Source organism: Rhizopus delemar, genomic scaffold, assembly GCF_000149305.1.
Source record: "Rhizopus delemar RA 99-880 supercont3.6 genomic scaffold, whole genome shotgun sequence".
Taxonomy (NCBI): domain Eukaryota; kingdom Fungi; phylum Mucoromycota; class Mucoromycetes; order Mucorales; family Rhizopodaceae; genus Rhizopus; species Rhizopus delemar.
In genome coordinates this window covers 1,956,432-1,971,751 of record NW_027137832.1, presented here as the reverse complement: position 1 = coordinate 1,971,751, position 15,320 = coordinate 1,956,432, and the positions used below count along the sequence as shown (strand labels likewise).

At 34.7% G+C, this 15,320-nt stretch overlaps 8 protein-coding genes across 8 annotated transcripts; 6 read left to right on the top strand and 2 right to left on the bottom strand.

The window, feature by feature from the left end:
• Positions 1 to 118: 118 nt before the first annotated feature.
• Positions 119 to 581, top strand: RO3G_08780 (chaperonin GroS; the record flags this gene model as incomplete). The annotated part of the gene is made up of 4 exons (XM_067663370.1): positions 119 to 121; positions 174 to 245; positions 298 to 480; positions 531 to 581. The coding sequence occupies 4 exons, from the start codon at positions 119 to 121 to the stop codon at positions 579 to 581; spliced, it is 309 nt and encodes a 102-aa protein (XP_067519471.1).
• Positions 582 to 974: 393 nt separating this feature from the next.
• On the top strand, positions 975 to 2,721 carry RO3G_08779 (uncharacterized protein; the record flags this gene model as incomplete). The annotated part of the gene is made up of 4 exons (XM_067663369.1): positions 975 to 1,068; positions 1,121 to 1,340; positions 1,387 to 1,781; positions 1,880 to 2,721. 4 exons carry the CDS (start codon positions 975 to 977, stop codon positions 2,719 to 2,721), a joined length of 1,551 nt encoding a protein of 516 aa, XP_067519470.1.
• Positions 2,722 to 3,087: 366 nt separating this feature from the next.
• RO3G_08778 (uncharacterized protein) lies at positions 3,088 to 4,095 on the top strand (the record flags this gene model as incomplete). Its single annotated transcript, XM_067663368.1, has 3 exons — positions 3,088 to 3,205; positions 3,258 to 3,380; positions 3,428 to 4,095. 3 exons carry the CDS (start codon positions 3,088 to 3,090, stop codon positions 4,093 to 4,095), a joined length of 909 nt encoding a protein of 302 aa, XP_067519469.1.
• A 1,704-nt stretch (positions 4,096 to 5,799) lies between these two features.
• On the top strand, positions 5,800 to 6,752 carry RO3G_08777 (uncharacterized protein; the record flags this gene model as incomplete). The annotated part of the gene is made up of 3 exons (XM_067663367.1): positions 5,800 to 6,225; positions 6,295 to 6,400; positions 6,478 to 6,752. 3 exons carry the CDS (start codon positions 5,800 to 5,802, stop codon positions 6,750 to 6,752), a joined length of 807 nt encoding a protein of 268 aa, XP_067519468.1.
• Positions 6,753 to 6,974: 222 nt separating this feature from the next.
• On the top strand, positions 6,975 to 9,272 carry RO3G_08776 (uncharacterized protein; the record flags this gene model as incomplete). The annotated part of the gene is made up of 1 exon (XM_067663366.1): positions 6,975 to 9,272. One exon carries the CDS (start codon positions 6,975 to 6,977, stop codon positions 9,270 to 9,272), a length of 2,298 nt encoding a protein of 765 aa, XP_067519467.1.
• A 602-nt stretch (positions 9,273 to 9,874) lies between these two features.
• Positions 9,875 to 12,221, bottom strand: RO3G_08775 (uncharacterized protein; the record flags this gene model as incomplete). The annotated part of the gene is made up of 8 exons (XM_067663365.1): positions 9,875 to 9,979; positions 10,150 to 10,308; positions 10,361 to 10,918; positions 10,970 to 11,170; positions 11,218 to 11,336; positions 11,388 to 11,541; positions 11,609 to 11,718; positions 11,909 to 12,221. The coding sequence occupies 8 exons, from the start codon at positions 12,219 to 12,221 to the stop codon at positions 9,875 to 9,877; spliced, it is 1,719 nt and encodes a 572-aa protein (XP_067519466.1).
• Positions 12,222 to 13,449: 1,228 nt separating this feature from the next.
• RO3G_08774 (uncharacterized protein) lies at positions 13,450 to 14,001 on the bottom strand (the record flags this gene model as incomplete). The annotated part of the gene is made up of 1 exon (XM_067663364.1): positions 13,450 to 14,001. One exon carries the CDS (start codon positions 13,999 to 14,001, stop codon positions 13,450 to 13,452), a length of 552 nt encoding a protein of 183 aa, XP_067519465.1.
• A 412-nt stretch (positions 14,002 to 14,413) lies between these two features.
• RO3G_08773 (uncharacterized protein) lies at positions 14,414 to 15,262 on the top strand (the record flags this gene model as incomplete). The annotated part of the gene is made up of 4 exons (XM_067663363.1): positions 14,414 to 14,453; positions 14,516 to 14,601; positions 14,654 to 14,788; positions 14,882 to 15,262. The coding sequence occupies 4 exons, from the start codon at positions 14,414 to 14,416 to the stop codon at positions 15,260 to 15,262; spliced, it is 642 nt and encodes a 213-aa protein (XP_067519464.1).
• Between the last annotated feature and the right edge of the window lie 58 nt (positions 15,263 to 15,320).

The following is a 15,320-nucleotide window of genomic DNA, read 5'->3' as shown; positions in this document are numbered from 1 at the left end:
AGAAAAACCTGGAAATGTTGTGTTTGAATTTTTTTTGAAAGGCCTGTTTGATAAAAGGGTCCCCCCACCCTTCAACTTGTTTTTCTTTTCTTTTTCTTTTATTCACAAAAAATAAATCATGGTAAATAGAGCCACACCTTAAAGTAAACGATGATTAAATGCATATGAATTAGTCTGCCAACAAGCTTAAGAACATTGTTCCTCTTCTTGACCGTGTCTTGGTTCAACGTATCAAGCCTCAACAAGTAAGTAAATGAGAATGATTCGGGAAGCAGATGAAATAACAAAAATGTAAAGCAAACTGCTGCTGGTATTTATATTCCTGAAAAAGCCCAAGAAGCCTTGAACGAAGGTATCATTGTTGCTGTTGGTAAGGGTGCTCTTAACAAGGAAGGTAAGCACATTCCTCTTCAAGTCAATGCTGGTGACAAGGTTATCCTTCCTCCTTTTGGTGGTAACCCCGTCAAGGTTCAAGGCGAAGTAAGTTGAATATGAGTGGAAAGAAAATATGTTTATTGACTTGTTACTAGGAATATATCTTGTTCCGTGATTCTGAAATCCTTGCTAAAGTTGTTGAATAAATTCAATAGAAAAGCGAAAAAAAAAAATAAAGAGATCCCCTTTGTATATTAATAGTTTATAATCATTTGAATCAAATAAATATTCTGGAAAAAAAAAAGGACTTTGTGACTCTTTTCTTTTCTTTTCTTTTTTTTTTGATGGTGATTGCAATTGGTTTTGAAGGGTCAGCTAATAAGCTTGGTGTGGGTATCATTCGACATGAAGGAAACCAAGTTGATATTTTAGCCAATGTTCGTGATACGTATATTACTCCACCCGGACAAGGCTTTCTGCCTCGAGATACTGCACAGCATCACAGAGATTGTATATTGGATGTCACCAAGAAGGCATTAAAGCAAGCTGATGTAAAAACAGAGGATATTGACGTGATTTGTTATACAAAAGGGCCAGGCATGGGAGCACCTTTGTTATCAGTTGCTCTTGTTGCTCGTACACTGTCTTTATTATGGGACAAGCCTTTGGTAGGTGTCAACCATTGTGTAGGACGTAGGGTATAATGAAGATTTTTTAAGAAAAAGATGATTTATATTTCAAATAGACATTGAAATGGGTAGAGAAGTAACCAAGGCAAGTAATCCAGTTGTACTTTACGTGAGTGGAGGAAATACGCAAGTCATTGCTTATTCACAACAATGTTATCGTATCTTTGGTGAAACACTGGATATTGCAATTGGTAATTGTTTGGATCGTTTTGCTCGTATACTGAACTTGTCAAACGACCCAAGTCCTGGATACAATATTGAGCAATACGCTAAAAGGTATTTTAATAACTGCAGAAAGAATGTTTTGTTCATAATTTAATAGAGGCAAAAAGTATATTCCTTTACCTTACACTGTAAAAGGCATGGATGTATCATTTTCAGGAATTTTATCACACATTGAAAAGATCGCCAAAGAAGATTTACCCAAGGGTGAGATTACACCTGAAGACTTGTGTTTTTCACTTCAAGAGACTCTGTTTGCCATGCTGGTAGAAATTACAGAGCGTGCGATGGCACACGTAGAATCCAATGAAGTGTTACTAGTGGGTGGTGTGGGTTGTAATATAAGATTACAAGAAATGATGGAAGAGATGGCAAAGCAAAGAAATGGTTCTATATGTGCTACAGATGATAGATTCTGTATTGACAATGGTATCATGATTGCTCATGCTGGTCTGTTGGCTTACAAGACTGGATTCACGACACCATTAAAAGAGAGTACAGTTACACAAAGATTCAGAACTGACCAAGTTAAAATTGCTTGGAGAGACGATTAATAAAAAAAAAACTTTTTCTTTTTTTAATATTTAAAAAAGACGCGTATTTATATAAAATGCCTAGAAGAGAAAAGGAAGAAAGGAATGCTTCAAGAGAAGGCCATTATAAAACGACAAGAAAGAAGAATGAAAATCACAAAGAAGAAAAAGAAAATATGAAAGAAGAGGAATCAAAAAAGACTGAAAAAAGAATTCACAAGAAAAAAAGTTACAGAAAGATTACTGAAAATCTTGAATTCTTTCCTTCTGATGCTTATTTGTCGTTGAGTGGATTACGAATTGATCAGTTTGCTTTAACTGAAGATCCGTTTGTTTTACCACAAATGCGATCTTTACGTCAAGAACGAGACGGTGACCATTATCATATCACGGTCATCAACCACCTTGAGGTCCGTCAACTCACACCTGCCCTTGTTCCCTCTGATGAGATTCCCAAAAAGCGTAAACATCCGATTGCCTTGAAGGCACTGTCAGAGAAGATCACGTGTCAGTTTGGACATGCTCAGGGTTGGGAACCACCCGTCGACCTTGGCCTGGGTCGCTGTACGAGCAAGGATCATGCTGCAACAAGCTACTTTCGTGTGATCTATTGGCCATTTGGACAAATGATTCGAAAGACATTTGAACTTGACTTTACCAATTTCCACATCACTTGCGGTTTCTTTCCAAAGGATGTTCATGAATATAAGGGACCTGGCTCACTTGTCTGTTTAGCAGAAGGTCAGTTGTGCAGTCTAGAGCAAGCCGAATTGTTAGTGTCAGTTGCTAGTCACTATAAACATGATTTTATCTTCTTGAACAAGTTACGTGATACCTGTCAAAGACATGGATACACACAACAATTGAATGAATTGAGACCCTGGATGAATTCAAATGGATAAAAAAAAAATTGTATAATGCACTTATTAAAAGTTTATTCTTATTTATGCATTTTTTTTTTTTTTTTTTTTTTTTTCCTTCCCCTTTTATTAGTTTCTGCATTTTATCATCTTTTTTTAATTCATACAGACTCTTTAAATGATAAACAAGTGATTTACGCGTATTATTATGTTCTTCACTTTTTACACGCCAAATTTTTTTTATACAAGAAACTTCCATCTACAAAAGATGTAGAGTCATAGTCTGTTTAGTCTCAATTTCTATTTATGTGTTACCCTAATGATATCATGCGCTTAAAATAAACTTGTTTATTTTTTTTTTGCAAATTTTTTTTTTTCTCTTTTTTTTTTCTTCTTTATTTTCAAAGAATGGCTGATACCGAATTACCTCCTGTTGTTGATACCACTGCTCCCATCACTGATACTGTCACTGCTCCTGTTGGTAATGAAAAGCAAGATGAGTCACCTCTTCCTTCTGCTACCATACGTACGTTCTATTTGTTTTTGTTTTATGCTTTATATTAAAATGTTATTATTAGCTTCTAGTGATAATGTATTAAATACTCCTCGTCCTTCTGCTAATACTACTACTACCACTGCTCCTGCTGCCAAGCCAACTCAAACGAACGTATATACTTCATCAAATGTTGATTTTGATAGCGGTAACTTTTTCTTTCTCTTTTTCAGTCTTTATTCATACTTTCTTTAGATCCTTCTGCTTATGTAAAGACAAAGGTCCAATCTCTTGTTTATTGGGAATATCCTAAAAAGAGTGCTATATTTTTAGCTGGTTCTCTTGGTGTTTTGGCTCTTACTCAATATTACTCTATCTTGCAAATCCTTGCTGGTCTTTTTAGTTTGGCTACAGGTATCAACTGGGTTTATGTGAACCTTCACAAACAAAGCCAAAGAGTGATTTCAAACAAACAACCTCAAGAAATCGTGAACCCTCACAATCACCGTCTTCAAGCCAAGACGACCTATATCCCCCGAGAACGCGTCTTGCGTGTGGCCCATTTTACGATGGACGTGGCTGAAGTCGTTACACAACACGTGACAAAGTTGGTCTTGATTGAAGACAGCATGCGTTCCTTCACTGCCTTTGTTGCCTCTTTCTTTGTTTGGATCTTGGCTAAGCATGTGTCTACAAAGAATCTCTTGAGTACCTTTATCCTCCTCGCCTTTTCTTTACCTCGACTTTATCTTCAACACAAGGAAGTGGTTGATGCTCACGTTGCCAAGCACTCTCACACTGCTCGTTTGTTGGCCGAGCAATATGGAAATTTGGCTAATCAAAAGTTAAGAGAAGTTGTTGGTCAGGTCAAGAGTCGTATTAGACCCGAAAAGGTTTCTGTTGAAACAAAAAAGACAGAGTAAAGAAGAAGGAATGTGCGTGTATAAAAAAAATAAAAAAAAAGGATTCATAATTTTATTAAAAAGCTATTTGGATTGTATGTAATTAAACCATGAAACAAGTTTACATGGAAAGGGCATGTTGTATTTAAAAGCAGCATATATTACTTTATTTTTTTTTTTCATGACCGACGGAATCTATCCGTGTATTCTCGAACGTCTACCTTATCAGCGGCACTCGAATAAAACTATTATTTACCAAAAAGAATGTCTACTTTATCTTTTTTATTCTGTGGTTATTAAAGATATAGCTTGTATAAAAGTGAAGATATAGTCTAGTAGTCAAATTATATAAAGTAGGAAATAGAATGATACGATGATTTAGTCTAAAGCATAAGCTATATCAGACGATGAAGTATGTGTGTATGTGTGTGTGTTTACAAACATCGCAATTTAAACTGTATTTATGCTTTCGATCTTTAGGATTTTCTTTTAACCGAGTCATAATCTTTACGAAATAGATACAGTCAATGCCGTCATATTTCAAAAAGAATATCAAAATCAGATAACTTCTTTTAATAAAAAACGGACTTTTAACCTGATTATAGAGTACATCATCTGTCTGTTGATCGAATGAATTTGTTTAAAATAATAATAATAATAAAAAAAAAGGGTCAAGTCACACAAAGCGATGTGTAAATGAGGTGCTTTAATAAAGTAAACAAGGTTACTCTGAAACCAAACAAAAAAAAAAAATCTCGATATTATCAACAGTGACAAAAGAAGAAAAGTGTTAAATTAAAGATGAAGCCAATATTCGTTCCTTTTTATCCACTTTTGATTGCAGTCGTGGCTGGTTCAAGCATATTGTCTTTATAAAACACGAATAGACTTTTTGATAAGCTTGCCATACGCAAAATACATTTATTTTTGCCTTGATTATAAGCATCATTTAACTCAAAGTATGTCATTTCTTCTATTGGAGATCATCAAAAAATTTCCATGTTAAAAGTTGGAGTGTAGTACTTGCACTGAATCTCTTAAGAGAGTCTGACGGTTACATTTTGATGATAGAAATCAGATGAATACTTTTTAAGGAAATAGCAAAGGTAAAAGAATCATTCTTTGACTATCTGAAAGCATCACATCCAAATTCTTTCTAAATTTAAATTAAAATAAAAGGTATTCTCTCTCGATCAGGTTTTCTAAAGAAACTCCTTCTTGTTATTCTTTCATTATCTATAAATCCATTTTTTATTGTAGCTTAGAGTGCCTTTAACACTTTGTATCACAAACATCATTTGATGTGAGAATGAGGTATGTCTTGATTTAAGCTTTTTTTTTTTTTAAAGTACACATGCTAAAGCATATTTTTTGATAAAAGTATGTCTTGTAGAATTATCAATTAATTCTTTCATGCTGCTCTTTAGTCTAACTTTCTCTTCTTTCTGACAGGTGCGTTTGTATAAAAAGGATAGTAAACAAAAATCATTTTAATAAATAAGAGCATGATTGAGGAGAAAGTTTTAAATAATCATGGCTTTATGCTAACAATTCTTTCAACATACACTGAACTATCATTTTTTTTTTTTTTGCATTGGTTTTGATTAATCAGTTAATATTTGAAACAGTGTCAGAATTGACTAAGCAATGAGAAATCCTCATCGTCGTCCTATTCATTCTTTCCTTTTCTCTTCTTCATTTCCACTATAGTCTTTTTCTTTTTCAATGGGAATAAAGAAACAAACAAAAGAAAGTAAGAAACGGATGATTGAAGAAGATGAGATCAAAGAACTTGAAAAATATGTACATTTTGAACAGCAAGTTAATAATCTAGAGGGCGCACAAAAACGTCCTAAATTCTCTCGTCCAGAGAATGAAGAACAAAATCTATCAAGTGACGAAAATGACTTGTTTAATATTCCAATTCGTCCAAGAAAACGCTTTACTTCTAATCAGATACATTTGCTGGAAATGGAATATATGAAAAGTGATCACCCATCAAGGGAAACAAAAGAAACGCTCGCTAATCAATTCAAAACGAGTATCAGACGTATCCAGATTTGGTTTCAAAACAGGAGAGCAAAAGAAAAGCGAGGTGAAAAGGGTGAGGATAACAAAAATGATGATCGAAGAAGTAGTACGCATACTACAGTAAGTAGCAATTCGAGTCGTAACGCTAATATTTATTTGTTTAAACATGAAAATGTCCTTATTCCCGAGCCCTCCAATCTGAATGAATCTTGCCATGATACTGAGGCCAAGGATCATTCTGTATTTAACTGTCCTTCAGATATAATTGATGGAGCAGTGGAAGCCAATAGTGCAGGTAGGTGATTATGCTTAGAACCTATACGCTTAGTAATATCCTTTTTTCGTTTCGATGAACACGTAAATCCTCCACAGCCAATTTCAATGAATTCAGACACGATATGGGTGGTCCTAGCTGCTCGTCAACCTTTGATGGTTCCTTTGTAGCTTGTGATAGTTACACATATTTTCCTCAACATAATCTTTATGATTATGGACCGTATCATCATATAAATACTGCGCAGCACATGCACAACGCTAGTGGTTTATTATTGACACACGAATCCCACCAAGAGCTATACATTGACCCATTAAGCACAATTGGTAAAAGCGATAGTGAAAAAATTGGTAAATTAATGCAAATCATATAAATCAAGATATCTTGACGCTTTTGTATAGAAAAAAAATGATTGACTGTCAAAAAGTTGCACTATAAAAAACTATTTTTCCCGTTCCTTTTTTTTATTTGTTTTTTTTTTTCTAATTGCAGCTCTTAAAAATGAGTCACACTGACAAATGAGATTTCATATTTACTTTATTTTTTTGGCAGAGTCCTTTTTTTTTTTTTTTTTTTTTCCCCTCTTTTTAACGCAATGACCACTTTACTTATTGACAACTACGACAGTTTTACTTATAATGTCTATCAATACTTGAGCTGCCAAGGCGCCAATGTAGTTGTCTACAGAAACGACAAAATCACCATTTCCGAAATTGAGCAATTGGCTCCTCGCAATATTGTCATCTCACCTGGCCCTGGCCACCCTTCCACCGATGCCGGTGTCTCTCGAGAGGCCATTCGAGCTTTTGCAGGAAAGATTCCCATCTTGGGTATTTGTATGGGTCAGCAATGTATGTATGAAGTGTACGGTGGTAAAGTGTCATATGCAGGTGATATTGTGCATGGCAAGGCATCCAGCATCAAGCATGACAGTCGAGGTATCTTCAAGGGCGTTCCTCAAAACAACATGGTCACTCGTTACCATTCCCTTGCTGGCATGCCTTCTACTTTACCTGAAACATTAGAAGTCACTGCGACTACCGACGATGGTATCATCATGGGCATTCGACACAAGGAATACACTGTCGAAGGTGTTCAGTTCCATCCTGAAAGTATCCTTTGTGAACACGGACATACGATGATCAACAACTTCTTAAGCTTGCGTGGTGGCACCTGGGAAGAGAATCCTGCAGCCGGTGTTGTCTTTAAGAAAGCTCGTTCCGAAACACCCAAAATCAGTGCTAGTGAATCCCAACTCGATCTCTCTCAGCAACAACCTGCCGCAGCACCTTCCATCTTGACCCGCATTTACTCTCAACGACTCAAGGATGTTCAGGCAGCCAAGGAGATTCCCGGCCAGACATTTGAAGATTTAGAAAAACTTTTAAAGTTGCACGTCGCCCCACCTCTTCAAGACGTCGTCGCTCGCGTGCGTCAAAGCAAGCCCGCCTTGATGGCCGAAGTCAAGCGTGCCTCTCCCTCGAAAGGAAACATTGATGTTTCGGCCAACGCGGCTGAGCAGGCACTTCAATATGCTTTAGCAGGTGCAAGCGTCGTCTCTGTTCTGACTGAACCCAAATGGTTCCGCGGTACGATTCATGATATGCATCAGGTCCGAGAGGCCTTGAGCCATCTGCCCAACCGTCCTTGTGTGTTGAGAAAGGATTTTATTGTCGATCGCTATCAAATCTTGGAAGGTCGTCTGTACGGTGCTGATACTATCTTGTTGATCGTGGCCATGCTGAATGATGAACAACTGCACGAATTGTATCACTATGCGAAATCATTAGGTATGGAACCCTTGGTCGAAGTCAATAATACGGAAGAGATGGCCCGTGCCAATGCTTTGGGCGCACGTCTGGTGGGTGTTAATAATCGCAACTTGCACAGCTTTGATGTTGATATGGAAACCACGAGTCGATTGGTAGAGATGGTGCCTGAAGGAACGATCTTGTGTGCACTTTCTGGTATTACTGGACGAGCTGATGTTGAAATGTACGTCAAACAGGGTGTGCACGCTGTCTTGGTGGGTGAAGCCCTGATGCGTGCTTGGAATTTGAAGGAGTTTGTGTCTGATTTGTTGGGTCATGAAAAGAAGGATCCTGTGCCTGTGTCCAAGGAATCAAAATCTTCACTAGTCAAGGTATGTGGTATCTCTAGTGTGGATGCAGCAGTTGAAGCAGCCAAGTCAGGGGCTGACTTGATTGGTCTTATCTTTGCTGAAAAGTCCAAACGAAAAGTGTCTTTGGAAAGAGCTCAAGAAATCGTGTCCTCAGTGCGTGCGTTGGATATTCAAGTCAAACGAACGTTATCAAATGATGATTCTCAACTGGATTGGTTCCAGATGCACAAGCGTCTCTTGGAAAAGCGAGCAAGAAAACCTTTGGTAGTTGGCGTGTTTGTGAATCAATCGATTGAATACATGACTGAGGTGGCAACGACAGTCGGACTGGACCTTATTCAGCTGCATGGAACCGAATCAACGGAGCTTGCACGCTATTTACCCGTGCCTGTCATCAAAGCTTTCCATATCGACAGTGGTGAGTTCAATGAAGCTCAGATACCAAACCTAAATCAACCAGGCTCTTATCATTATGTCTTACTGGACGCTAAAGTGCCCAGCTTACCATCGGATCAACAAGGTGGACGTGGTGTCAAGTTTGATTGGTCAATTGCTACCAAAATCGTGAAACATAGGCACTTTGAGTTTTTGGGTAATCAAGATTTCCCTGTCATCTTGGCTGGTGGGTTGGATCCTACCAATGTGGCATCTGCCATTCAACAGGTGAAACCCTGGATTGTGGATGTGTCGAGTGGTGTTGAAACAGATGGAGTGAAGGATTTAGAAAAGATTCGTGCCTTTGTTAAAACTGTCCAGTCAACACAATTTTAAGAATAAAAAAAAAGTCAATGCTCTTTGCGGATGCATTGCTTCTTGTTGACCTTCATTTTTGTTTTGATTCAATAGCTTAAAATCCTTTGGTGCTAGTGATATAGGAGATTGGACCTTTATTCAAATGAATTACGACATGTAGAAGCCCTGATGTTAGATACAAGGAGAACTATAAAAAAAAGCGCGGTAAAGAAGTTTATAGAAGATGGAAACTCCTTTTTACTCGCATGATGAAGTATAAGTGCAGATATGTTAGTAATGATCTTGAAGAGATCATGCAACTCCTAATACAAGTTCCTTGCTGTGGATTTGTGAAACTTATTAAAGTAAATTGTGAGGGGAAAAGAAATCTCGATTTAAGAGAGGAATATCTATTGTTGACCATACTTTTATGGGAATTCTTGCTCCTAATTAAGAAAAAAAACCCCCTCTTCTTCATCTTTACCCCTCTTTTTTTTTATAAATAAGTTCTCCTTGATACAAAATACATATAAAAAAGAACATTACTTACTATTTTTTTTATCTATTTATTTATTTAAAGATGAACTATTTTATTCAACTTGACACAGACTATAGTTTTTGTCCAAAATGTGGAATAGACACTACACAATTCTCGCACGAAGATCACTATCCGCATGCTTCAAGATAATAATGCTTGTTTTGCTGATGCTTTTTAATTGTATCAAACCATAATTTTCTAGTTGAATCTGTCATAGTAAATAAAGTGAGATGTTGATCATTTGTACATGTATTTTTAAATGTGATTGGAAAAGATTCATTGTATTGATGTGTGTTGGGTATAGAAACTTGTAAGTCTTCTAGCGGAATAGGCTAGCATAGCAATAAGTAATTGATATAGTTTTAATAAAATACATACCTTTTGATATAATTTGTAATATTCTAATTGTTGAACGAATTTAACTTTACAAACAACAAGGTAATTATCAAATAAAAATAATTGCAAGCTTGTACTCTTTGTACGCTTCATTTTGCCTCTCATTACAAGTTGGCGTTTAGGATTTAATAACTCTAGTTCCTACAATGCCCATCAGTCTAATTTCTCCCTATTCTAGCACAGTGGTACTTACAGGTCCTTTAAATGGTAATATTCTGTTGGATAATTGCTGTAAATGAAAGGTATTGTCTGATAAACCTACTTGATGATTCAATTGAACCAAGAATTGTGTGATTAGATCCATTGCTATTGGTATATCTTTGTAGTCTTTGTGATCTTTAGGTGTCACTTGATGTATGGAGTTTAGTAGCAAATTATATCGACCCAGTCTTGAAGTAGGCTTTGTCAGGTATCCATTGAGTTCCAACCGACGTGATTCTGGTCTTCTCTCAAGGTTCATCACAAACTGCTGAAATCGAGGGTTCATTTTTTTTTCCATCTCAAAGGTATGTTTACCGATCATTTGGTGTGCACCATAAGTCACAAAGGGATCAAAATTCTTGACGTGTGATATCATGATGTCACCAATACAAGGTATCACCGAGTGTTTATCTTGTCGTGTAGTGAGTGCTTTTGATAGAGAAGAGCTTATTTTTTCAATTTCAGTCAAGTTCCAAAACACGTTTGTAATAAACTCTTGTCTTCTTTCTAGAGGAACAATATCGCTCGATTGAATAGGTTGTATCCAAAACTATCCACAAGTTAATCAAGTATACAATCGAGCTTTATTATGAAACGGTACCTCTTTTATGTATTGTAAATCTCTTGTAAAGTCTTGTTCAGTATAAACAAGTTCATAAATACATTCTTGTCTCTTTTTTTCTTTATCATTTGTTTCCATAACAATATCTAAAGGCACAGAATATCTCCATAATACTCTATCCTTTAAATATTCTTGATCTTTTCTTGACAAATGAGCTGTACTACTATTACATGTCTCTGTCTACAAATCATATGAATATCACCATACTAATGCTTACAAGTATTTACATTGTTTTTTCTTTTCATTCTAGGACAACTGTTACTATAACAAGGATTCTTTCTTGTACAGGTAGGTGAATAACAATCAGTCAAGATAGTAAACACACTATTGACACTACTGTTATCACCTACAATTAAAAATAAGCATCATTTCCTTTAAAAAATGACTTTATGTATACCATTCTCAAGATCAAGTTGATAGAATTCATTATCCAAATCTCTCAAACGACAATCATATGTTACATGATGGATAAAATTTTGATTTTCTAACGCACGTCCAATTAATAAACCAAAATTTCTATCTCGAATTTTTAAAATATTTAATAAACAATCCTACATAACAAGTTAGTAAAAAAAAAAAAAAAAAAAAAAAAACAAAGCGTATTTTATATGGTTTTACCACCGCTTCTGAACCAGTAAACGTATTGTGATACTCTATGCCATCTTTTACTGCTATGGGTTTTAATGAAATTCTTTTACTAAATTCCTTTGAAACGCAAGATAATAAGGCTGTATAAACTGGTTGATCATTGAATAAAGCTGGTTTCTTTTGTAGACGAGAAAATACGTGTTTTAATCTGTTCTCTGTCGGTTTTTTCTTTTTCTGTGCAAACGTTACTTCAGATTTACTAGGTCTTAATAACTCTTGTATCATTTAATTTTCTCACTCTAAAACTATAAACTTTTTTTTTTCTTTTACCAACAAATTTATGAGCAGTGGATTGTTTTGCTGGTTGTTCTTGCTCTTCTTGTTGCTTAGATGATGCAACGGTTAGTAATAAATTAGGATTGGATACACATCGACGACGTTCATGCTGCTGTTTTTTTTCTTTCTCTTCAGGTTGAGTTGGTATCTTTTTAATGATATAGTCTTTTTGAAATACTTGTAAACTTTGACGTCTGATAGGTAAATTCTGTTTACGGTAACTATTTTCTATATCTGGTGTTAACATGCTTTTTCTATAAGCATTTTGAAAATGATTTCTTTCTTCTTCTATAATAGTTTGACTCATATTTTACAAAGAAAAAAAAAAAAGGAGAAGAAAATGAAGAAAAAGAAAAAAAGAGCGCAATTAATTTTTTTTTAAAAAAAAAGTTCGTTTTTTCGTTACTTATTTACTAAAAGAAGCAAAAGAAATATGTAAAAAAAAAATCATTCAAGAAACAAGGATTTTGATCAAATCATGTTTCACGTTTCTATAATATATTTTCAATAAATTATTAATGTCAATGTTTGACTTTACAGGATTCATTTCTGGTTACACATAGACTACATTTTTTATTGAAGACAATGAAATATGAGTATTTTATGTCTTGGGATTCTTATCAACACAAGAATGTGTCTATTATTCTTGCTACAATCAACGCATATTTTATCTCCCATTTCTATCTTTGGCAAGTTAAGAAAAGGAGAGGCGCGTGCTAAAAGATGCTGTCTTGACATAATCTTGACCAACTTTACACGCAATTGTCGGGATTAGTATATGACTTCATCTGATGTCCAATACCAGAAATCACCTTTTATTACACTACTGTAGACAAATCAACATTGACTATCACAAAAGCCTTGGACAAACTCAAAAAGATTAATACCACAAATATTTTATTGAAACACTTACCAATAACAATAAGAATGGTAAAAAAATAAGATTCTACTTTTCACCACTCTGTGTAGTGACGATAGTGCCTTATGGCTTAAGCGGGAAATGATACTAATGATATAAAGTTACACAACTTTATCTATATCCACCTGTTTTTTTTGGTTCCTTTTTTAAGAGCACAATTCTGAAGTCATTCAAGGCTTTCAAGCCAAATTTATATTTTAATTGATACTATTTCAATTATCAATTAATAATCAAGAATGGGATTATTCGATTGCTGCTTCAAATTAACTTCAAGCTATTCTACAAGCAACCTCATAATAAAAGATAGACTGAGTAAAGAAGGCATAAATCTGTTGTTTGAAGTAAATTTATATGATGGATGTTAAATAAGCATTCACCTTTGTGTTCTCTAATAATCTCCATGTAGATGGCATTATTTAATATAAAAGAAACTAGAGTAAAACGCGCTAATAAAATTAATTTTATGTGTCAAACTCATGGTTTTTTTTTGCTATTCGCCTGCTTTTCTCTTCTCAATGAACAATCGTAAAATACTTTCTTTTTTTTTAAGAAACAAAAGGTTTAAGCACTTTTTATTATTAATATTAAATAGTTCAATTTTGTTGTTGTATTGGCCCTAAAATAAGGTAGAACTGACTTCGTCTACAAAGGATCCTGTCATTGGATTGTTTTCAGTCTGTTTTTTAGACTTTCTTTGTCTTTTATTGTAATGAGTGCGATAATGTGCCCGCAAATTATCTGATCTACCGAATGTCTTGTTACATCCTGGATGTTCACAGGTAAAGGGACGTTCTCCAGTATGAACCAACATGTGTCGCTTTAAATGCTCATACCTTTTGAAACTCCACTGACATTGACCATATCCACATACGTGTTTGTGCTGTTGAAGACCCTTCTTTTTCTTTGATTGCTGCTGTTGATGTTGCTGCTGCTGCTGCTGTTGTTGCTGCTGCTGCTGTTGTTGTTGTTGTTGTTGTTGTTGTTGCTGCTGTTGTTGTTGAGGGTAATAGTAGAATGGTATGATAGGTGTAAGTGGAGGTGATATCGTCATTTGTTGTTGATGAAAAACTGGATGATAATAAGGTGATACCATTGGATTAAACATCTTGGCTTGCTCTTGTGGTTGAAATGTATTGTTATTATTATTATTATCAAAATAAGATAACATTTTTTATTAAAAAAGAAAAATAAAAGAAAGAGAAAGTACATTTTATATAAAAGAAGTATCTGCAAGAGTAAATGTACCTTCTCCTTATTTTGCTCTATACTTTTTAGTATTTAATATGTCTTTTTTAATCAAATCAATTGGCATTCCTACTATTTTTTCTTTTTTTCCTTTTTTTCTATTTCAAACATTTTTTTTTCTTTTTTCTTTTTTTAAAATAAAAAAAAGGAAAGCAAAGAAGCTTCGCTAAACTAGTCTTTTTTATTTACTATATACAGTAAGAAGATCATATAATAAACCAAAAGGATATTGTTATGCGTATCAAATCTCTATTTCATTTTCAGTTTCAGTTCCCTTTTTTTTTTTTTTTTTTTTAAGTAGTATTCTTTATTTTTCTTTTTTGTAAAACTTTGCGATGGCAATTATAGAAGAGCTCAACATAGTGGAAGAATCAAGTAAAAAATAGATAAATTCTTTTTCTTTTCCGTTTATACACGTATTAAAGCTTGTTCTATAGACAATGCAAATCCACCTGAATTAGAGGCCGATGAAGAAGGTGATATCTTTTATGAAAGTGAAGAATATCAACAAGAAGAACTACAAGTAATATACATACGCATTTGACATTTTAAATAGAAACTTATTATTATAGTAGAAACTCATGACTGAAGCAACCGAGTTTAAACTCAAAGGAAATACCCATTTTGGTAGAGGAGAATACAAACAGGCTATAGAACAGTATGAACATGCTTTAATGACTTGTCCACTGTCCCTTGCAAAAGAAAGAGCTGTTTATTTTGCTAATATTGCTGCGTGTCATATGAAACAGGTTCTTTCAAATGCGAATACATGAAGTAATGCGTATACTTACATTTTATATTAGAATGAGTATAAAGACGCGAAGGATATGTGTACGCAAGCATTAAAATCAGATCCTACTTATTCAAAAGCTTTATTAAGAAGAGCACAAGCTAATGAAAAGATCGGAAGTTATACAGCCATGTCTGAAGCCTTGGATGACTATAAAAAATTAAAAGCCCAAGCGAATGATCAATACACTTTAAAAGAATGTACACGAGCTGAAAGGGAATTACCGATCAAAATTAAGGTTCAAATGGAAAAAGAAAAGGAAGAAATGATGAGCAAATTAAAAGATGTGGGTAATACGATCCTTGGTAAATTTGGCTTATCCACCGATAATTTCCAATTTACACAAGATCCCTCTGGTAGTGGCGGATATAGCGTGAACTTTGTAAACAAATAATAAACTGTACATACACTCACACGCACTTTTATTTATAAATATCCCCATGATGTATATT